Source organism: Eptesicus fuscus, chromosome 21, assembly GCF_027574615.1.
Source record: "Eptesicus fuscus isolate TK198812 chromosome 21, DD_ASM_mEF_20220401, whole genome shotgun sequence".
NCBI classification, from domain to species: Eukaryota; Metazoa; Chordata; class Mammalia; order Chiroptera; family Vespertilionidae; genus Eptesicus; species Eptesicus fuscus.
In genome coordinates this window covers 39,672,377-39,695,373 of record NC_072493.1, presented here as the reverse complement: position 1 = coordinate 39,695,373, position 22,997 = coordinate 39,672,377, and the positions used below count along the sequence as shown (strand labels likewise).

General features: G+C 55.5%; 1 protein-coding gene across 2 annotated transcripts; it reads right to left on the bottom strand.

Moving 5' to 3' along the window:
• Window positions 1-35: 35 nt before the first annotated feature.
• CBLC (Cbl proto-oncogene C) lies at window positions 36-18,908 on the bottom strand. Of its 2 annotated transcripts, XM_054710942.1 has the most exons (12): window positions 18,545-18,908; window positions 13,736-13,882; window positions 13,026-13,182; window positions 12,761-12,882; window positions 10,824-10,961; window positions 7,527-7,614; window positions 6,064-6,195; window positions 3,493-3,654; window positions 3,051-3,171; window positions 417-563; window positions 223-297; window positions 36-115 (listed from the first exon to the last, which is right to left on the bottom strand). In XM_054710942.1, the coding sequence occupies exons 1-12, from the start codon at window positions 18,901-18,903 to the stop codon at window positions 45-47; spliced, it is 1,719 nt and encodes a 572-aa protein (XP_054566917.1). In that variant the 5' UTR covers window positions 18,904-18,908; the 3' UTR covers window positions 36-44. The 2 variants fall into 2 exon arrangements, with proteins under 2 accessions (XP_054566917.1, XP_054566916.1); XM_054710941.1 differs by lacking the exons at window positions 36-115; window positions 223-297 and having other exon boundaries at window positions 430-485; window positions 3,055-3,171.
• Between the last annotated feature and the right edge of the window lie 4,089 nt (window positions 18,909-22,997).

Genomic DNA, 22,997 nt, shown 5'->3' with positions numbered 1-22,997 from the left:
GCTCTCCACACACGGGAGGACACACCAGGCTGGGCAGTGGCAGTTTATTTCTGCTTCATAAACCCCTCCAGCTGGGAAGCCACTGGGGCTCCCTTTAGCAGCAGATCTTTGTGCCCTGTGAGGCGGAGAGAGAGGTGGCTTAGATAATCTCATATCCCGGTGGGGTGGGGTCGGGTGGTGGGGGGGCCATGGGAGGGAACTGGGGCAGGGTGGGGGACTCACCTGGCCTCCAGGCCTGGGCAGCGATCATGGGTCCCACAGGGGCAGCTGGAGGGGTGACCGTCCCTTTAAGAGTTTCTGTAATGGGGAGTTTGAGGTGGGGGGGTTGATTTTTAGAACCAATGTTTCCCTTCCGCTCCCACGCCCTCTTCCCTCAGACCCAGGAGTTGGGGACCCCGGCTACCCTCTTCACTTACTTTGTGGCTCCCTCCCTGGCCCGGGGCCTGGAGGTGATTTCCCGTGGGGCTGAGGCCGAAGTCCTAATTCTTGGCAAAATAAGAGGGGCCCGAAGTTTGGGGAAGGCCGGAGGCCCCTGGAGGGAAGGAGATGAAGAGATTTTTCAGCTGAGCTGCCGCTGTACTGCATCTCACAGGCCCAGACAGGGTAACACCGTGGCGGAGGGGGTCTGGGGGTGGTGGCAGGGTCTTGTACCCCCGCACATGCTTTCCGCCCCCAATACCTCTGGCTTGAGTAGGAAGAAGTTTTAATTTGTTTGTCCATCCGTCTACCCACACACCCTCCCACCCACCCACCTACCCATCCATCATCCATCCATTCAAACTGTGGCTGGGGATTGAGCCTGCAACCCAGGTACCTGCCCTTGGCCGGAATCGAGCCCCAGACCCTTTAGTCCGCAGGCCGATGCTCTATCCACTGAGTCAAACCAGCTCGGGCATAATATATTTATTTTTATAATATTCGTTGCAGCCCTAGCCGGTGTGGCTCAGTGGATAGAGCATCGGCCTGTGGACTGAAGGGTCCGGGGTTCGATTCCAGTCAAGGGCACATGCCCGGGTTGCAGGCTCGATCCCCAGTGGGGGGCATGCAGGAGGCGGCCGATCCATGATTCTCTCTCATCATTGATGTTCCTATCTCTCTCGCCCTGTCCCTTCTGCTCTCAAATCAATAAAAATATATTTTAAAAATAATAATGTTGTAATAACGTTGCACAGGGACAGGTGGTTACGAGACTTAGTGGGGCAACCGCATGAAGGTACACAAGTGCTGACCCGCTATGTTGTACAGCCGGGACGAATATAATACTGTGTGTCCACTCTGGTTAGAACTATTCCCCCACAAGGCAGTGCCAGTCATCACTCGGCAAAAGGGATTCACACATGAGCTGTTCTCACGGTGAACGGTCACCGTGCGGGGGGAGCCAGGGCCGGCGCGCCTGCGGGGGTTTTGAAGAATGAAGGAGTAGGAGTTGCCGGCACTCTGAACCAGGCAGGGTTTGGGGAGGAGAGGAAAGGCCATGCCAGGCGGAGGGCACAGCCTAGGCGAAGGGGTGGCCACGTGGCCAGCCGTACCCCTCAGCCTGCCGTTCTAGAAGGCTATGTCCCCCGCATCGTCCTCGGGGAGCCGGCTGAGTGGCTCCTAATGTTTCCATTTGCTTTTGGCTGCAGGTTGGGATCTGTTTTTAGCTTCCCTGGCTGGTCACACTCCCCTCCCCCTCCCCCTTCCTGCTGGCTCTCTTGTTTGCTGTGGTAGAATAATGTTCCCGGACTTCCTGAGTTGTTTGTTTGAAGTCAGCCGGGATTGATTGAATCTGTGTGTCCTCAGCCTGAGATGCTCTCTGAGACCTGCCCGTCCCCAGGGGGCCGGGGTCTCGGAAAACCCTGGGGTGGGAGGGGCAGGGTGGGGGGAGAAGAGAGCAAGGCCGGGCTCCCCGGGAAGAGAAGCAGGGGATGTTAAGGCCCCAACACGGGCTTCTCCTCTTCCAGGCCGCGTGGGTCTGGGCAGCCGCAGTCGCCCCTCTGGGCTTTGCTCCTCTGAAGAACGGGGAGAGGAACATTCTCGATTGCATAGGGCTGTTGGGAAGACTCAGTTCCACTTGCTCATTCAACATCTACTGATTTATTTATTAAATATATTCCTATTGATTTCAGAGAGGAAGGGAGAGGGAAAGAGAGAGGGAAACATCAATGATAAGAATCACTGATCAGCCCTAGCCGGTTTGGCTCAGTGGATAGGGCGTTGGCTTGCGGACCCCAAGGGTCCCAGGTTCGATTCCGGTCAAGGGCATGTACCTTGGTTGTGGGCACATCCCCAGTAGGGGGTGTGCAGAAGGCAGCTGATTGATGTTTCTCTCTCATCGATGTTTCTAACTATCCCTCTCCCTTCCTCTCTGGAAAAAATTAATTAAAAAAAAAAAAATATATATATATATAAAAGAATCACTGATCAGCTGCCTCCTGAACGCCCCCTACTAGGGATCAAGCCTGCAACCTGGGCATGTGCCCTGACCGGGAATGCCTGGTTCATAGGTAGATGCTCAACCGCTGAGCCACACCGGCTGGGCTCAACATCTATTTAATGAGCACCTACTAGGTGTCAGGCACTGTTCTAGTCTCTGGCAGTATTAGGAGGATAAGGCAAAGTCCTAATCTTCAGGAGAGCGATACCCTGCTGAAGGTTACAGACAACAGGAACTGTCCCCTCTGCCAGGTGATGAGGAGAAGTATGAGAACGCAGCGGGCAGGGGCTTGGCAGGGCTGGGGCTCTGTGGTCAATAGAGTGGGCACAGAAGGAGAGGATGAGAATGTGAGCCTGGATAAAGGAGATCCAGGCGGAAGGAACCACTTGTGCAAAGGCCCTGGGGCAGGACCTGCCCGGGAAGCTGGGAGGAGAGCCAGAAAGCCGGCGAGGGGACGGGGAATGAGGAAGGACGAGCACAAGAGAAGAGGCCTCGGAGGTACGGATGCCAAATTGCACGGCACCTTGTGAACGGGGGCCGAGAATGAGCGCCTGGCACCCCCGAGTGCCTGGCTAGACTAGGGACCCTGTGGCTGAAGGAGACCCCAGCTGCCCACCTCAGACCAGTGCCTCACTCACCACCTTCAGCTGGCCTTTGCTTCTGGGATGCTCAGGAGGCAGATCCAGGTGAGGGGGCAGATCCAGGTGAGGGGGCAGATCCAGGTGAGGGGACAGCGGGGGAGCTGAGGGGACCACCTAGGAAGACAGAGGGTGATGTCTTCCTGCCTGGCGTCCCAGCACCAGGCCTGTTCCAGACACTGCAGATACAATGGAGAATAAGACAGAGTCCTAACCCTCAGGAGGGTTCAGACAGGAGCAGCCATGGTCCCAGACCCTCGGGGAACAAAAGTCCAGGCCGCTAGGCCCCAGAATCCTGTCACCAGCCCCTCCTCCCTCCGACCCAGGAGTCTGGGCCTCCAGTGTCCTCCTCCCTCAGACCCAGGAGTCTAGACCCCCAGCCCCCTTCTACCTCGGACCCAGGGATTTTGGTTCCAGCTCCCGCCTGGCCCTGCTTACCTGCCCCAGCGCTTCCTCTCCGTTTTCCTGGCCATCGCTGCTCCCTGAGCTCACAGCAGCGGCCCTGGCTTCCGCTGGCCTCCCTTGGGGTTGATGGATACTCACGATCTCTCGGCCCTTGATCTGGCTTCGGCAGAAGGGGCAGGTCTGGCTGTCTGATTGCTGGGGGCGGGGGAGGGGGGGAGAGTCAGAGTCTCCCTGTTCTTCTCCAAGTCCTCTGGGACCACAAGGGCCTTCATCTCCAGCAGAGTGAGGTGGGGAGGACAGACAGAGGGAGGCCGTGGAGAGAGGGAGATGGGAGAGAGATGTAGGACAGGAAGGAGGGACTGGACCTGAGCCCGAGGCTAGGGGGGTGCACAAATGGGGAGCCCAGTGGAGCCAGGGTGTGGGCCCCAGCTATGGACAGTGATGCTATGGGCGAGGAAGGCCTGAGGCACTTGCCTAGACCTCCAGAGACACCCCCCCCCCCCAAACCAGGGCCAGTGTAGTGGCTGGAACAGCCCTGGTGGTTTCTTATTGTGGCTGCAGGATGCACCTCAGCAAAACCCATCAGGGAACTTGGGAGAACGAGATTTATTACTCAGATCCTGGAGGGTACACGGCGTGCCCAAGGCCACACGCGGAGGTCGGGGGGGGCGGGGGGTGCGTGGACCTGGGTCTGCCTTTCTTAGGGGCCAGGTGGGGTGGTGAGGGTTTGGTGAGTTCGCTTTTCTTTTGTTGTTGTTAATCCTCACCAGGGGGTATTTTTCCATTGGGTTTTAGAGAGAGTGGAAAGGGAGAGAGAGACAGAGAGAGAGGCATTGATGTGAGAGAGACACATCGATTGGTTGCCTCCCCCATGTGCGGCCAACGTGTACGTGCCCTTGACCGGAATCGGACCCATAAGCTTTCAGCCTGTGGGCCTACACTCTAACCACTGAGCCACACCAGCTAGGGCAAGGGTGCACTTAAAAATTTTTTTTAAAAATTGATTTCAGAGAGGAAGGGAGAGGGAGAAACATCAATGATGAGAGGGAATCATGGATTGGCTGCCTCCTGTGCACCCCCCGCTGGGGATCAAGCCCTCCTGACTCAAAGGTCGATGCTCCATCACTGAGCCACACCGGTTGGGCAAGGGTTCACTTCTTATTGGTGAATTTCAAGCATAGGAGCGGCCCTGGGCGGGTGGCACAGTTGGCTGGAGCATCGTCTGCACACCAAAAGGGTTTCGGGTCCCACCCGGTCTGGGTACAAGCCTGGGTGTGGGCTCGATCCCAGCTCCAACCCTCGGGGGCATAGAGTAGGCAACTGATCGATGTTTCTCTCTCAAATCAATTTTTTAAAAACCATACCCTCAAGTGAGGATTAAAAAAAACCATAGGAGCAGGAATCAGGGTGTGGAAAGGAAAGAGCCTGGGTCACTTGAGTAGGTTCCCAGGGCTTTCTAAAGGGGAACTTCGGCCCAGCCGGCATTGCTCAATGAGCTTTGACCTATGAACCAGGAGGCCATGGTTAGATTCCTGGTCAGGGCACATGCCCGGGTTTTGGGCTCGATCCCCAGTGGGGGGTGTGCAGGAGGCAGCTGATCCATGATTCTCGCTCATCATTGATGCTTCTGTCTCACTCTCCATTTCCCTTCCTCTCTCTGAAATCCATAACAAATCCTATATAATAAAAGCCTAATATGCTAAGTGTCTGGTCGTCCATTTAACCAATCAAAGCGTAATATGCTAATGAAATGCTAAGGCTGCTCAACTGCTCGCTATGATGTGCACTGACCACCAGGAGGCAGTCAACCAGTCGACCAGTCGCTATGATGTGCACTGACCACCAGAGGGCAGACGCTCCAACTGGTAGGTTAGCTTGCTGCTGGGGTCTGGCTGATTGGGACTGAGCAAGATGGGCAGGACACACCCTGGAGCCCTCCTGCGGTCCTCCCCCTGGCTGGCCCCACCCTCATGGGGCCCCCATCGGGGTGGGCCCGGCTGGACCCCACCCATGCACGAATTCATGCACCGGGGCCTCTAGTATTAAATAAGTAAATAAAATAAAATAAAGGGGAACTTCATGGGTGGGGGCAGCCTGGTTCCTTATCTGCTCCTTTTGCTGGTTGCTGTGTCATACATCTGGCAATTTGTTTATTGGAGATGGGTATCTTTGAAATGGATGACTCAGCTTAATGTCAGGCATTTACATTACAGTAAAAAGTGGGTGATGTCATGCACTGGCCTCAGCTCCCCTCCCCCAGGGTCCTTCCCTGAGGGCGTCAGGGCTTGGACCCTCACTGTGGCCTTGGGAGGTGACCACTGTCAGCTCTGCTCTCCAGAGAGGAGGCCGAGGCTCAGAGAGGTGAAGCCACTAGCCCCAGGTTGCCCAGCGAGGGAAGGGAGGAGCTCTTTCCGTGAATAGTGTAGCTGGAGAAGGAGAAGCAGAGGTGACAGGTGCAGAGTGAGGCAGGGACAGACACAGACAGGCAGGCTCCTGGCCCTCGCTCCGGAGTGACCCTGAGCAAGTCTCTGCTTTCTTGGGCCCCAGTGTTCCCATCGGATCCCTGAGGCACAGGGGGGACCCTGCAGGAGAGGGGAGGCCCACCTGCCAGGCGGCCAGGCAGCGGCTACACAGCAGGTGCCCACAGGGCTCGATCTTCACGTCCTTGTTGCTCTCGGCGCAGATCTTGCAGAGCTCGAACGTGGAATTCATGGCCCAGTACAGCTGCAGCTGCTCCTGGCAGGCGACAAGATGGACGGGTGGTGGCATGAGCCAGGGCCACAGAGAAGGTCTGGAGCCTCTGTGCCAGCCCCCAGCCCTCTCCCAGGCTCCAGGCCGTGCCCGCTGCCTCCTGCGGGTACCCGTGCTAGGAGATGAGCTCCCTGGGGGAGCCTGCTCTCGCGGCTGCCAGATGTAGCCACTAAAATTACAGGGTGCGCTTAGCGGGTTGTCCCGTGCACCCAAAGGTTGCAGGTCTGATGACTGGTCAGTACACTTGCCCAGGTTGCGGTTTGATACCTGGTTGTGTGTGTGTGTGTGTGTGTGTGTGTGGGGGGGGGGTGGCTATGGGAGGCAGTCAATGGATGTTTCTCTCTCTCTTCCTTTATCTCTAAAAAATAATTCCTTGGGCGATGATTAAAACATACAGGATGTTGCCGAAACCGGTTTGGCTCAGTGGATAGAGCGTCGGCCTGCGGACTGAAGGGTCCCGGGTTCGGTTCCGGTCAAGGGCATGTACCTTGGTTGCGGGCACATCCCCAGTGGGGGGTGTGCAGGAGGCAGCTGATCAATGTTTCTAACTCTCTCTTCTCTCCCTCTCCCTTCCTCTCTGTAAAAAATCAATAAGATATATTAAAAAAAACAAACAAACAGAAAAAAACCATACAGGATGCCCTGTGACATTTGATTTTCGGAAACACAAAGAATAAAGGAAAAAGTCTGGTATTTTAGGTATAAGTATGCCCCAAACATTGTGTGGGATATACTTACACTTAAAAAAAAAAAATGTATTTGTTGCCCTAGCTGGTTTGGCTCAGTAGATAGAGCATTGGCCTGCGGACTGAAGGGTCCCAGGTTCGATTCCGATCAAGGGCATGTACCTTGGTTGCGGGCACATCCCCAGTAGGGGGTGTGCAGGAGGCAGCTGATTGATGTTTCTCCCTCTCCCTTCCTCTCTGTAAAAAAATCAATAAAATATATTTTAAAAAATGTATTTGTTGTTTCTCTGTCACACACGGGGTGGCTGCGCAGACCTGGGGACAGGGGCTGTGAATGCTCAAGCGCATCAGCTGTGCTGATGACCTCAGAAGTACCGTTTCCTGGTCTAATCCCCAGGAAAACCCCTGAGCAGTGGCAGGAGGAGCTGTATTTTCCAGAGAAGGGACAGAGCCTCAGAGAGGCCAAGTGATTTACATCAGGTCCCGTGGCCATCACACCAGCACGAACCCCCAAGGCCCTGGGATCCCAGGCCTGACTCGGTGAGAGGGAATTCCTGAGCCAAGTGTGTCTGTGTGTGTGTGGTGGGGGAGGGGGGGGGCAGGCGAGGGGGGCACGGGCCTGAGCTTCACCTCTGACACGTGGATGAGCTGATGGGGTTCCATGTGGCAGAGTTCAGTCAGGTCTGGGTTGTGGTTCTTCCCATCTGGGTAGAGGTAGCTGGGGAGGGAACAGAGGGCTACAGAGGGGGCCCAGCCCGCCCCCCAGACTAACAAGGACTCCCCCAGCCCCACCACGGGGCCCAGAGCTCCTGAATGAGCAGTTGCCCCACATCTCTTGCTGGCCTGGGGATATTTTCCTCCCTCTCTCCTCAAATGGACACTCTCTAGGGCCAGCTGTGTCCCCTCAGGACCCTGGGGCAGGGCCACGTGCCCTCAGACCCCCACAGACGAGCACCCATCACCGAAGTGACTCAAGCCCTGGGAACATGGATCAGATGAACGAGAACCAGGAAACTGATCAAAGCCCAGGCCTCCTCCTCCCAGAACGTCACCGTCCTAGAGCAGTGGTCGGCAAACTCATTAGTCAACAGAGCCAAATATCAACAGTACAACGATTGAAATTTCTTTTGAGAGCCAAATTTTTTTAAATTTAAACTATATAGGTAGGTACATTGTTATTAACTTAATTAGGGTACTCCTAAGCTGGCCTTTGCTAAAAACTCAAGGGGCCAAAGAGCCGCATGTGGCTCGCGAGCCGCGGTTTGCCGACCACTGTCCTAGAGTCTTCAGGCTTGAGCATCACAGCACCTGAGAGTCACAGATCCCTGGAGTGACCAGATCCTGGAGTCTTGGGCCAGCAGGGCTCCAAGGACCCTCCTGGACACCCAAGCTGCTTCTTCTTGCTTCATAGCTGGGGACTGAGGCCCAGTGTAGGAGAGGCAACTACCCAGGTCACCAGTGTGGCCCGGAGGGACGCAGGCCAGGGCCGTGGGCAGGTCCAAGCTCCAGGACCCAGGGCAGCCGAGAAGGCTCAGCACCCTTTGGGTCTCCCATTGCGGTCAGAACTGCACCTTCAGACCAACAGCGGGGTCACACGTCTCCTAAAGCCGATGGCTCTGCCTGACCTGGGCCCACACACAGCGGCAGCTCTCCCACAGACACACTGTGTGACCTGGGCTGGGGATCAAGCCCTCCTGGCTCAAAGGTCGATGCTCCATCCCTGAGCCACACCGGTTGGGCAAGGGTTCACTTTTTATTGGTGAATTTCAAGCATCGGAGCGGCCCTGGGCGGGTGGCACAGTTGGCTGGAGCATCGTCCTGTACACCAGAAGGGTTTCGGGTCCCACCCGGTTAGGGTACAGGCCCGGGTGTGGGCTCGATCCCGGCTCCATCCCTCGGGGGCATAGAGTGATCAATGTTTCTCTCTCAAATCAATTTTTTAAAAACCATAGCCTCTCTGGCCTCAGTTTTCCCTTCTGTAAAATGGACACGCTCACGCTTAGGGCAAAGACGGGTGGTAGGATTAAATAAGACCGTGCTCATAAAACGTGCAGCACCCCTTCTCCGCACAAAAACGGCCAATCAGAGGGAGCTGCTATGATCAACGTCAGACCCAGCGAGCCGACTGGCTGTGGGGTAGGAAGAGCTGGTGTCCCTTCCTCTCTCTCAGGGCTTCGATGTTCCCATCTATGAGATGGTGGCGGTGATGGTGCGTGCGTGCATGCGTGCGTGTGTGTGTGTGTGTGTAGCAGGGAGGTTAAATTACATCGACAGTGCTCACTCGTATTTTAACTGGAACGCTCTTCTGCAGGAGGTGTCACCTGGAGCTGAGGACGTGAGCGTGGGGAAGGGCCGGTATTTTGAGCCTGGCTGCCTGGCTTCAAATCCCAGCTGGTCCGTTCAGTAAGTGTGTGGCCTGGGCAAGTGGGTCTGTCCCTGCGTCTCAGTTGTCACATACAGTAACATACATGTGTATGTGTGTATGTGTGTACGTACACACAGCCGATGTTTATTATTCATGGGTTCTGTATTTGAAAATTTGCCTACACACTAAAATTTATTTGTAACCCCCCAGTCCCGTGGTCGGCAAACCGCGGCTCGCGAACCACATGCGGCTCTTTGGCCCCTTGAGTGTGGCTCTTCCACAAAATACCACGGCCTGGGCGAGTCTATGTTGAAGAAGTGGCGTTAGAAGAAGTTGTTTAAAAAATTTGGCTCTCAAAAGAAATGTCAGTCGTTGTACTGTTGACATTTGGCTCTGCTGACTAATGAGTTGGCCGACCACTGCCCCAGTCAATACCTGTGGCACTTGTGTGGCCGTTCACGGACGCGCACACAGTGGCAAGAAACGCCAGGCGCCCGGCAGGCGCGGTCGCAGTGAGGCTGAACGCGGCAACACTTGCCCGCCTGGTTCCGACTCCCATACTGTAAACCAGGGTCCTTGTCACTGTCTATGCAGTGTCACGTGTCTCGGATTTTTGTGCTTTTTGTGTGTGTGTGACCTCGAGTTTAAAATGCCCCCAAGGCATAGTTTAGCTGTGTGTTCATTGTTAATGAATCATCAATATATATTACCGCGTGGCTCAGTGGTTGAGCGTCAACCTATGAACCAGGAGGTCACAGGTCGATTCCCAGTCAGGGCACATCCGGGGTGGTGGGCTCGATCCCCAGGGTGGGGCGTGCCAGGAGGCAGCCGATCAATGACTCTCTCTCATCATTGATGTTCTCTCTCTCCCTTCCTCTGTGAAGTAAATAAAAATATATTTAATAAAAAAAAACAAAATAAAAACCAATTATATTACATAAGGCGTGTTTCTTTAAACAGAAACACACATACAGGTTATCATGTAGTGACTGGTCGACAAAACTGTGGCCAGTCTGGCAGGGATCTAACTAACCTGTATTCCCCTAGCAGCACAGACTCAGTATTGGGTAACTCAGTGGTTGCTGAAACTCCGAAGAACAGAAGCACGTGAATAAGGAGAATCGACTGCATATCTCTCTGTGCACCTCAGATTGTATTGCATGGATGTGACTGCTAAGAAGGCTCAGGGGAAAGATCCAGGGTGAGAGGGACCTCACCTGCCTTCCCCCTCGCCCCCCAAGGCAGCTTCTGAGAGAGGCCCTGGGGCAGCCCAGGTTACGGAAGGAAAACCACCAGCCCAGCTGTTTGCCCGGTTCTCTTTCTGCTCTAACATCTGGCTTCTGCAACACCATATGGAGATCCAGCGGCAAAAGCTCGGAGTGAAATAAGGAACCTCCCCACACCCTTCTCCGAACTGCTGGGGGCCCAGATGGCAACCTTGTGGGAACTCCTCAAGCCCTCGCCTGCCACCTGCTGGAACACTGCAGTATTGCAAGTTTATGATGTCCGCTGTGCCAAGTGCAGTGAGCCGACACCCGCCCCCTGCCAGGATGGGGACTCACAAGCCTTCCTTTTGTCCTTCCAGGAGCGCCTTGAACAGGGGTTTGTTGTGAGGGATGGTCTGCAGGATGCTGCCATCTGAGCTCACGTGGCCGATGGCCCACTGCCCCAGGCGAGTGCAGCTGGGTCGGAAGATGTAGCTGGAGGAAGAGGCAAGTAGCATGGGGGCGGGGGAGAATGGTCACCACTGTCCCTTCTGGGACTCCCAGCCCCTCACATTGTTGGGAATCAAGGTGTCTAAGTTCTCATCCCCTTATAACCCGGTTCCCTGCTTTTTAGGCAATGAGGCCTTATATTATTGTCAGCCCTACTTCCTCGCTCACCAGGGTGTAGACCAGGTTGATTCTGGCTTGGCCAATCGGTGCGCTTCAGGACCCCTGACCATAGTGATGGGAGTCAGCCCTGGGACATTTGCTGGGAGTTCTAGTGAGGTACCCCATTTCTACAGAGGTAGCTAAGCTGGTAGCGTATACAGCTGGGGGTTCTAGAATCCACGAGGAGAGACCATGCCTGTGAACCAAGCTAACACAGACGAAAGGAGAGGCAGGGGATCGTAAACAGGATCCGATTCTTGACAACGGCCCGTGAGCACCTGGACCCAGCTCTGCCTGAAGCCTGGAAAGACACGTGGTCTTTTCAATTATGTGAATTAATTCGTCCCTTTTTCTTTCCCTTTAAACCAGTTTGCTGTGCAACTGGAAAAGTGTAATACATTTGCTGTCCTGGGGGCCCTGCACCTCAGCTCTGAAAACACTCACAAATCTGACCTCTATTCCCTTGACCTATTGGTATTCTAGGGAGCTCAGCCCCTCAATTTTTTTTTTTAAAAACATATTTTTATTGATTTCAGAAAGGAAGGGAGAGGGAGAGAGAGAGATAGAAACATCAATGATGAGAGAGAATCACTGATCGGCTGCCCCCTGCACACCTCCCACTGGGAATCTAGCCTGCAACCTGGGCATGTGCCCCTAACTGGAATCGAACCCAGGACCCTTCAGTCCATAGGCCAACACTCTATCCACTGAGCCAAACAGGCCAGGGCCAGCCCCTCAATTCTTAACCCTTTACGGAGACCCAACAGCTCAAAGCTCCTGGCCTGAAATAATTTCAGGACTCAGGTGTCTGGTTCACAGTCTCCTACCCCAGATATGGGAATTCCTATTAAAAATATTTAATAGCCCTGGCCAGTGTGGCTCAGTGGCTGAAGCATCATCCCTAGCACAGAAGGGTCAAAGGTTTGATTCCCGGTCCAGGGGTGCATGCTGGAGGCAACCAATCAATGTTTTTCTCTCACATCAATGTTTCTCTCACTCTCTCTCTCTCTCCCTCCCTCCCTTCCACTCTCTTTAAAATCAATGGAGCCCTAGCCAGTTTGGCTCAGTGGATAGAGCATCAGCCTGCGGACTGAAGGGTCCCAGGTTCGATTCCGGTCAAGGGCACATGCCCGGGTTGCAGGCTCGATCCTCAGTGGGGGCGTGCAGGAGGCAGCCAATCAACGATTCTCTCTCATCATTGATGTTTCTATCTCTCTCTCCTTCTCCCTTCCTCTCTGAAATCAATAAAATATATTTTAAAAAATCAATGGAAAATATCCTTGGGCGAGGATTCCCAACAAAAAATGTTAATAAATGGCACAGTGTGGGTTCTGACCTATCAGAAACAGAACTTATCCTGGGGCAGGGCCTTCAGGGTCCAGGCAGGTATTGTCCCTTTAGATCCTGGATGGTGGGATGGTCCAGGAGGTCTCAGGAGAAGAGGTGGGGTGGGAGGGGACACTCAGTATCCTACCTCTGAGTTCTCCACTCTCTAGGATCCCAGGTACCTCAGTTCTTCCTTTCTTGTTTTCTCTGAAGGGTGTCTGGGTTTCTACCACCTCCCAGCCCAGAACCAAGAGCCTGGACCCCCCGGGAAGCCCCCTCCCCCAAGGCCTGCCCTTTACCTGCCTGGCTTGTCCCTGTAGGCTTGCAGGCGTGCGCAGACCTCATTGTATGTGAGGAAGGCCATGTAGCCTGGGTGGTTGACCGCCAGAAACTCCCAGTTCTTGAGGAGTGTTGGCCATGGCTGGAGAGGGTGGCGCTTGGGTCAGGGAGGGGCCTTGGGAGCAGACCCCTCTCCTAGTGCTTCCCGGGATCCAGGAGTCAAGGACCCCGCCCCCTCCTCCCATAGGACCCCCGTCTGGGCCCCCAGCCTTGGCCTTTCCCCACCTGGAAGAGCCTGGTGAAGACGTCAAATTCGAAGATGGACACGTGGCCACTGCAGGTGAGGTCGATGGTGGAGCGCAAGGCGAGGGCTGTGGAGCCTGACTCCACGGGGTGGCAGGTGCACAGGAGAGACTCAAACTCAGCCCAGGGCAGCACACACCTGCGCAGAGGGGCACAGGGGGTGCAAGTGAGGCCTCTGGGAGCCCAGGATAGACATCTAGGAGGGAGGCAGCTGGGGCTGAACTCCTGGGCCTGAGGGAGGAGGGGATGGGGGCCTGGACTCCTGGGTCTGAGGGAGGAGGGGCTGGGGGCCTGGACCCCTGGGTGTGAGGGAGGAGGGGCTGGGGGCCTGGACTCCTGGGTCTGAGGGAGGAGGAGCTGGGAGCCTGGACTCCGGGGTCTGAGGGAGGAGGACTGGGGGCCTGGACTCCTGGGTCTGAGGGAGGAGGGGCTGGGGGCCTGGACCCCTGGGTCTGAGGGAGGAGGGGCTGAGAGCCTGGACCCCTGGGTCTGAGGGAGGAGGGGCTGAGAGCCTGGACCCCTGGGTGTGAGGGAGGAGGGGCTGGGGGCCTGGACTCCTGGGTCTGAGGGAGGAGGGGCTGAGAGGCTGGACCCCTGGGTGTGAGGGAGGAGGGGCTGGGGGCCTGGACTCCTGGGTCTCTGGGCAGGGGCAGGATGGGGCTCCAGGGGCCCCGGGACAAGTGCTCACTCACCGGGCTCCGCAGTGCTCTCTCCAGAAGGTGTGGGCGGCGGTCTTGGTGAGCTGGTACTTGTGTCCACAGTACTTTCCCCCGGGGAAGAGCGCGCTCAGCTCTGAGTACATGTGGCTGAAGATAAGGGCCAGCTTGGCCAGCTGTCGCCTGTGGGGATGGGCTCTGAGCACCGGCTGAACCCTGGGGCTCCCACGGACACCTCCCCCCTCTGCAGAGAATGCCCACAGGCCCCGGCCTCTGATGCCCCGGGGAGGGTGAAGTGGGTTCGGACACTGTCTGCTGCGGCTCCGACGCCCCCTCCCAGAGCCTCAGCTTCCTCCTCATCCGCCGGCCCAGGGGCCAGAGGAGAAGCCTCGCCTCGGTGCTCCTGGGGACACTGGGGCTGAGGGCATCGTGTGCTCGGCCAGCAGGTCTTGCTCGGAGCCTTCCTCGGGGGTTGAGCAGCCCTGGGGCGGCCCTGCTTTCTCCTGCGGCTGCCTCCCTGAGGAACTGATCAGGGTGTCGGCGGCGGCAGAGGCGAGTCTGACACTTAGCTCCGCGACTTTTGACAAGTTACTTTTTAAAACAAATGTACACTGAGTGGCCAGGTTATTATGATCTCTGAATGTGTAATAATCTGGCCACTCAGTGTATATCCTATATAATAAAAGGCTAATATGCAAATTGTCCCCTCGACCAGGAGTTCGACCAGCAGGCAGGCTGGCCAACCGCCCATGTCCCCTCCCCGTGGCCAGGCTGGCCGGACCCCACCCATGCACGAATTCATGTACTGGGCCTTTAATATATATCTATACTAATAAAAGCCTAGGTAACCTTCATACCCTCACGTCATCACAAGATGGCTGGCCCCATGTCATCACAAGATGGCCACCCCATGTTGTCACAAGATGGCTGCCCCCAAATCATCACAAGATGGCTGCCACAAGATGGCCAGCAGGGGGGACAGCTGTGGGTGACCAGGCCAGCAGGGGAGGGCAGTTAGGGGTGACCAGGCCAATAGGGAAGGGCAGTTTGGGATGACTGGGCCTGCAGGCAAAGGCAGTTGGGGGCAACTGGGCCGGGAGGGGAGTGGTTAGGGGGCGATCAGGCTGGCAGGCAGAAGCGGTTAGGGGCAATCAGGCAGGCAGGCAAGCAGTTAGGAGCCAGCAGTCCTGGATTGTGAGAGGGATGTCCCCTCAGGGGTCCCAGATTGGAGAGGGTGAAGGCTGGGCTGAGGGACACCCCCCAAGTGCACAAATTTTGTGCATCGGGCCTCTAGTTCGTATATATATGAACGCATATATATATACATACACACACATACACACACACACATACACACACTGAGTGGCCAGATTATTATGCGTTCAGAGATCATAATAATCTGGCCACTCAGTGTGCATATATATATATATATATATATACACACACACACACACACATATATATATATATATATATATATATATATACACATACATATATATATATACACATATATATATATATATATATATATATATATATATATATATATATATATTACAGAGAGGAAGGGAGAGGGAGAGAGAGACAGAAACATCAACAATGGCCCTCGCGGGTTTGGCTCAGTGGATAGTTTGTGGGCCTGCGGACTGAAGGGTCCCAAGGTTCGATTCTGGTCAAGGGCACATGCCTGGGTTGTGGGCTCCATCACCAATAGGGGGCGTGCAGGAGGCAGCTGATCCATGATTCTCTATCACTCACCATTGATGTTTCTATCTCTCTCTCTCTCTCCCTTCCTCTCTGAAATCAATAAAAATATGAAGAAACATCAATGATGAGAGAGAATCATGGATCAGCCGCCTCCTGCACATCCCACACTGGGGATTGAACCCACAACCCGGGCATGTGCCCTGACCAGGAATCAAATCTCGACCTCCTGGTGCATAGATCAACGCTCAACCACTGAGCCACACCGGCCGGGCTTGGCAAGTTCCTTTATTACCCCCCCCAAGCCTCAGTTTCCCCAACTTTGAAATGGGCATAAGTACAGCCCCTCCCTCACAGGGGGAGTGATGAGGCTTCTTACAAGCACATAAAATGCCCAGCATACAGTTGGCACTCAGTGCAATTAATTTTTTGTTAATCCTCACCTGAAGATACTTTTTCCATTGAATTTTAGAGAGCTTGGAAGGGGAGGAGCCGGGGAGAGAGAAACATTGGGATGAGAGAGACACATTGATGGGTTGCCTCCTGCAAGCACCCTGACTGACCGGGGCTGGGTATTGGACCTGCAACCCTGGACTGGGAATCGAACTGGTGGCCCTTCAGTGCTCAGACCAATAATGCTCTAACCACTGAGAAACACCAGGGCTCTATACTGAATTTTACAGAAATTCAACTCTCCTGTATATCAAGGGAAGCTGACTCAGCACAGCGATGCCCCTACGCGGGCCAGTGTCTGGCTCATCCATCCTGCCGCGCAGAATAATTGTGGCTGTGCCTTGACATTTCCACTAGAAATGTCGGTAATCCTATATAATAACAGACAAATATGCAAATTGACCATACCTCCGACACATCCACAAGCCACACCCACAAGCCACACCCACCATCCAATCAGAGCGAGTATGCAAATTAACCCAAACCAAGATGGCTACAGCCACAGAGAGCAAGGTTTCCTAGGTAACAGAGGAAGCCAAGCTTTCTGCCAGCCATTGCAGGCCTAAGCCTCCACTCAAGCTACAAAGTTTCAATTATAGAAGGTAAACAAATTCAAACAAATGGCGGCAGAATGGAGCTTGAGAGAGCCGGCCAGGGTTGCCGCCGGCAACAGGGGAAGCAAAGCTTTCCGCACACCCTGGTCAGGCCCACCCGCTTAAGGCAACAAAGTTTCAATTATAACCCCAACACAAATGGCTGCGGGCCTCGGAGGGAACCCCAGGCTTGGCTCTGCTCCAGGCTACAAAGTTTCAATTGTAGAAGGAAAATAAATTCCAGATACCAGGGCCTCTGCTTGCATTGCCAGGGGGCGTGGCCCGCCTGCAAACCACCACAGGCCCTTCGCTCAGGCCGCCCCACGCCCCAAGGGTACCCCACCCTGATCAGGGACACCCTTCAGGGCAAACCAGCTGTCCTGCCCCCATGTGGACACAGGATGGCCACCACAAGATGGCCAGCAGGAGAGGGCAGTTGGGAGGCACCTGGCCTGCAAGGGAGGGCAGTTGAGAGGGACCAAGCCTGCAAGGGAGGGCAGTTGGAGGTGATCAACCCTGCAGGAGAGGGCAGTTAGGGGTGACCAGGCCGGCAGAGGAGGGAAGTTGGGGGCAAACAGGCTGGCAGCAGAGTGGTTATGGGGTGATCAGGCTGGCAGGCAGAAGCAGTTAGGGGCAATCAGGAAGGCAGGCAGGCAAGCAGTTGGGAGCCAGCAGTCCTGGATTGTGAGAGGGATGTCCGACTGCCCGTTTAGGCCCGATCCAAGGATCCAAGGATCGGGCCTAAACGGGCAGTCGGACATCCCTTGAGGGGTCCCAGATTGGAGAGGGTACAGGCTGGGCTGAGGGACAACCCCCCTCCGTGCACGAATTTCGTGCACTGGGCCTCTAGTTTTATTATAAAGAACATTCTTTTTATCACTCCCTTATAATAAAATTTTGGGGCCTAGACTCCTGGTTTGAAGAAGGAGGGGCTGGGGGCCTGGACTCCTGGTTGTGAGGGAGGAGTGGCTGGGGGCCTGGACTCCTGGGTCTGAGGGAGGAGGGGCTGGGGGCCTGGACTCCCGGGTCTGAGGGAGGAGGCCTGGGGGCCTGGACTCCTGGGTCTGAGGGAGGAGGGGCTGGGGGCCTGGACTCCTGGGTCTGAGGGAGGAGGGGCTGGGGGCCTGGACTCCTGGGTCTGAGGGAGGAGGGCCTGGGGGCCTGGACTCCTGGGTCTGAGGGAGGAGCGGCTGGGGGCCTGGACTCCCCGGTCTGAGAAAGGAGGGCTGGGGGCCTGGACTCCTGGGTCTGAGGGAGGAGGGGCTGGGGGCCTGGACTCCTGGGTCTGAGGGAGGAGGGGCTGGGGGCCTGGACTCCTGGTCTGAGGGAGGAGGGGCTGGGGGCCTGGACTCCTGGGTCTGAGGGAGGAGGGGGTGGGGGTCTGGACTCCTGGTCTGAGGGAGGTGGGGCTGGGGATCTGGGCTCCTGGTCTGAGGGAGGAGGGGCTGGTGGCCTGGACTCCTGGTCTGAGGGAGGAGGGGCTGTGGGCCTGGACTCCTGGGTCTGAGGGAGGAAGGGGCTGGGGGCCTGGACCCTGGTCTGAGGGAGGAGGGCTGGGGGCCTGGACTCCTGGTCTGAGGGAGGAGGGGCTGGGGGCCTGGACTCCTGGGTCTGAGGGAGTAGGGGCTGGGGGCCTGGACTCCTGGGTCTGAGGGAGGAGGGGTTGGGGTCCTGGGGGCCTGGGTCTGAGAGAGGAGGGGGCTGGGGACCTGGGGGCCTGGACTCCTGGGTCTGAGGGAGGAGGGGCTGGGGGCCTGGACTCCTGGGTCTGAGGGAGGAGGGGCTGGGGGCCTGGGCTCCTGGTCTGAGGGAGGAGGGGCTGGGGGCCTGGACTCCTGGGTCTGAGGGAGGAAGGGGGTGGGGGCCTGGACCCTGGTCTGAGGGAGGAGGGCTGGGGGCCTGGACTCCTGGTCTGAGGGAGGAGGGGCTGGGGGCCTGGACTCCTGGGTCTGAGGGAGGAGGGGCTGGGGGCCTGGACTCCTGGGTCTGAGGGAGGAGGGGCTGGGGGCCTGGAGTCCTGGGTCTGAGGGAGGAAGAGGGAGCAGGACCTGGGCCTCCCTGGTGATCCCACCGCAATGGGACATCCACTCACCTGAGCATGGACCCCTCTCGGAAGAGCTCGTCGCTGGCACTCCTTTGGCCCCGGGGTGGCAGGAGCGCGGCCACCTGCCTGCTCTTGGCCTCCAGGTTGGCGAGGTAGAGGACCAGGAAGTCCGCGGCACCCCCGGGACTCTCGGGGCCGCCTCCGCCAGCCGCCCGCCGGGCGTGCGCCACCTCTCGCAGCAGCTGCGCGGTGCGGGGCAGCACGTCCCGCAGCGACGGGGGGTTCGAGGACAGCCGGGGGTCCCCGCATTGCTCCTGCAGGCGCTGCAGCAGCCGCACCGCCCGGCTGAGCGAGCGCGGCTCTCCGCCCGGGCCCCGCCGTGGGGCCGCCGCCGCCGCCGCAGCCATGAGCTCCTGGGGTGCCGGGAGGGGCGGGCGCGGCGGGGAGAGGCGCAGCCCCACCCAGGTCAGGTGGGGGCGGGCCCTGGAGCACCTGGGCGGGGACGGCAGGTACCTTGTCCCCCAAGAGGGCGGGGCCTGGGGCTCTGGCACCTGAGGTCCCTAGAGATAGGGTTCGAAAGTGTGACCCCAAAGGACCACCAGGTGGGGTGGCTGCGCTGGCTGGCCGTGGGAGCTGGTTCCGAGTGGGAGGGGGGATGCCTGGGCCCCGTTAGGGAGGGCTGAGGGCCTGGGGGGAGAGACCTGGGCTTTTGCTGGGGGCGGGGGTGGGGCTGGGGCCACACCCACAGGGAGGTGGGGCTGGGACGTGGCACTCCTGGGTGATGTTGAAGGTTTGGACCTTGGGTCGTGACACGGGATTAAAGGTCAGAGCTGAACTTCCTAGGAGGGAAGGTCAGGGAGATAGTGCGATCCCTTTGTCTCCGAGAAGGAAACAGCGTGACCAGACCCCCTAGTCCCTTAGGAGCAGGGGTTGGGTGGAGGGTGTCTGAGGGGCCAAGAACTTGGCGGCAGCCCGGCCGGCGTGGCTCAGTGGATAGAGCGGCAGCCTGCGGACTGAAGGGTCCCAGGTTCCATTCCGGTCAAGGGCACATGCCTGGGTTGCTGGCTTGATCCCCAGGGTGAGGCCTGCAGGAGGCAGCCGATCAATGATTCCCTCTCATCATTGATGTTTTCTCTCTCTCTCTCCCTTCCCCTTCCTCTCTGAAATCAATAAAAATATATTATATAAAAAAAAGATTTTTAATATATTTTATTGATTTTTTACAGAGAGAAAGGGAGAGGGATAGAGAGTTAGAAACATCGATGAAAAAGATACATCGACCAGCTGCTTCCTGCACATCCCCCACTGGGGACGTGCACGCAACCAATGTACATGCCCTTGACTGGAATCGAACCTGGGACCTTTCAGTCCGCAGACCGAAGCTCTATCCACTGAGCCAAACCGGTTTTGGCTAAAAAAAAAAGAAAAAAAGATTTTGATGACAGCCCGGCTGGCGTGGCTCAGTGGTTAGTTGAGTGTCAACCTATGAACCAGGAGGTCACGGTTCCATTCCCGGTCAAGACACATGCTCTGGTTGTGGGCTCGATCCTCAGTGGGGGGTGTGCAGGAGGCAGCCGATCGAATCTCTCTCATCATTGATATTTCTTCTTTTTAATATATATTTTATTGATTTTTACAGAGAGAAAGGGAAAGAGATAGAGAGTTAGAAACATCGATGAGAGAGAAACATCGATCAGCTGCCTCCTGCACACCCCCTACTGGGGATGTGCCCACGACCAAGGTACATGCCCTTGACCGGAATCGAACCTGGGACCCTTCAGTCCGCAGGCTGACGCTCTATCCACTGAGCCAAACCAGTTAGGGCCATCATTGATATTTCTATCGCTCTCCCTCTCCCTTCCTCTCTGAAATCAATAAAAATATATTTAAAAAAAAGAAAGAACTTGGTGACCTAATGCCTAGGTTCCCAGGAGCCTGCGGGAAATCAGGCTGCTGGGCGCTGGGCTGGAGGGGCGTGGTTTTCTCACAAACCTGCGCCACCCGTACCAGGTGCTCAGCCCCGCTGAGCGCTGGGCGGCCACCAGGGGCGCTGCGGGCCGGGCGGCCCCTCGGCCCCCACCGCCGCCGGCCACGCCTGGGACGGCCAGGCCAAGTTCGGATCCCAGGTACACACCTAGTTAGAGAATTTCGAATCAGAGAATAATATTAATGTCTAACATTTATTGAATACTCTCTGTCGGTACCTGTGTGCCTGACTACATTTTTCTCATTGGAGTTTCAAAAACCCTTTGAGGGGGAGGGAGGAGGAGAGAGTCTAGCTCAGCCCTCAACCCCCATCTCTTAGAAATGGAGAATCATTAACTTGGGGAATCTTCAGCACGGCACCTCACTCAGACTAAGCGGAGACCGGGTGTTTGTTTGCTCTCAGCTTCTTGCGTTGCTGACCTCTGAGTCAGCCTCAGTTTCCTCCTCCAAAAAACAGGGTGAAACCCCACGGGCCTGGCAAAAATTCAAATTTTTTGGCTATGCCAAGTGTTGACAAAGAGCTGATGGAAGTGTCCATGGACACATGACTTTGGAGGGGACTTTGGTGGGGCCCATCAGACCTTTGACAGGGCAAGTTCATGGCCCTGCACAGCCTTCAGAGATGTGGCTTGCAAGCACGTTTGCTCACATCGGGACACTGTGCACCTGAAACCGTTACCCGGGGCGAGTAATCCTTACCCCGACCGTGTGCATGTGCTCCAATAGCTTTCATCCTATTTAATTCCATTTCATTAAAGGGAAAATTGTTTGCAACCCACTAAATTGATTTCACAACCCACTAATGGATCTTGTTGGGCAGGTTGAAAAATATTGAACTAAGAAACTCCAAGAGACATGCTCCAGGACGCTAACTGCAGCCTTCTGGGAAATGGAGAAAACTGGACACAAGGTAGGTGCCCTCACCAGGAGAAAGGATGAATAAATCGTGGGGTGCTCACACAAAGGACGCCCACACAGTAGTTCGGATGAGTGAAGTGGACACGCATAGCAATATCAGGAATTGTGCAAACACCATGATGAGTGTGCTGGGTTGAATCGTGCCCCACCCCCACCCATTCATGTCCTCTGGAACCTGGGAAGGTGAGCTTATTTAGAAATAGAGCATATGCAGGTGTAACCAAGTTTAGATGAGGTCATATTGAATTAGGGTGGACCCTAAACCTAATATGTCTGGAAATTTGGGCACAGGCACAGGTCCACTCACAGGGAAAGCCACGTGATGACGAAGGCAGAGATTGGAGTGATGCGTTTATAAGCCAAGGAATGCCAGGGTTGCTGGCAAACACCAGGAACCAGGAAGAGGCCAGGAGGGATCTTCCCCCGGAGCTGGCGGAGGGAGCATAGCTCTGTGCACACCTTGATTTTGGATTCTGAGTCTCCAGAATTGTGAGAGTACAAATTTCTGTTGTTTCACTCACTCCGTTTGTGGTCCTTTGTTACAGCATCCCTAGGGAACTAATACAATGAGTAAAAACAAAAAAAAAGTGCAGAAGAATTAACACAGTACGATATCCTATATAATAAAAGCGTAGTATGCAAATTGTCCCCTCGACCTGGAGTTTGTCCGGGAGTTCGACCAGGGGGCAGAGCCAGCTTGGGGAAAGGGAGGGAGACCTCGGCCATCGGTCAACAGTCGCTAGGGACCCTACCAGTGCACGCATTTCGTGCACTGGGCCTCTAGTCATTTATACCAAGTTTGAAGACCTGCCAAACCAGTGCTATAAATTATCTGGGGATACATTTGTGTATGATAACGGTATGAAAATGTGTGGTAATGCTGAGCAGGATACGGAGCAGGAAAAGGATGGACTCTGAGAAGGATACACTGGGACTTCAACAACATCATTAATGTTTCAGTTTTAAAAAGCTGGCTCAAATACGGCAAAAAACGGTTAAAAGTTCATGTGGTTGCATAGTGGATACAAAAGAAGTGGATGACAGGAAGAGATACTCAGCATCATTATCAGTTAGGGAGAGGCAAATCCAAACCACAATGCGAGTCCACCTCACACCCACCAGGACGGCTCTAATAGTAAGTCTTGGAGAGGCTGTGGACAGTACCCTGCTGGCGGGAATGTACGACGGTGCCGCTGCTTTGGAAAACAGTCAGAAGGTTAAACCTGGAATTATCACGTGACCCAGCCTCCTCTGTACATATATCCTAGAGAATAGAAAACACATACCCATGCAAAGATTTGTGAAAACACCGAAATGTTCAACTGATAAATGGATAAATTAAATGCAGTATACCCCATACTAGGGACTATTATTTGGCCATGGAAAACCATGAATTACTGATAACATACTAAAATTCGAACGAACCTCAAAAACATTATGCTAAGTGGAAGAAGCCAGTCACATGTTGTAGGACTCGATTTATGTAAAATGTCCAGCATAGGCAAATCTATAGAGACAGAAAGTATATTCGCGGTTGCCTAAGGCTGAAGGGGGGATGAGTGAAGGAATGTTTTAAAATTGATTGTGGTCCTGATCG

Coding starts and splice junctions, on each gene's coding strand:
- CBLC (XM_054710942.1), bottom strand. CDS start 18,903: ATGGCTGCGGCGGCGGCGGCGGCCCCACGGCGGGGCCCGGGCGGAGAG. Junction 13,883..18,544: donor CGAGAGGGGTCCATGCTCAG/GTGAGTGGATGT, acceptor CCATCCCCACAG/GCGACAGCTGGCCAAGCTGG. Junction 564..3,050: donor AGGCCAGCTGAAGGTGGTGA/GTGAGGCACTGG, acceptor GCGGCAGCTCAG/CTGAAAAATCTCTTCATCTC.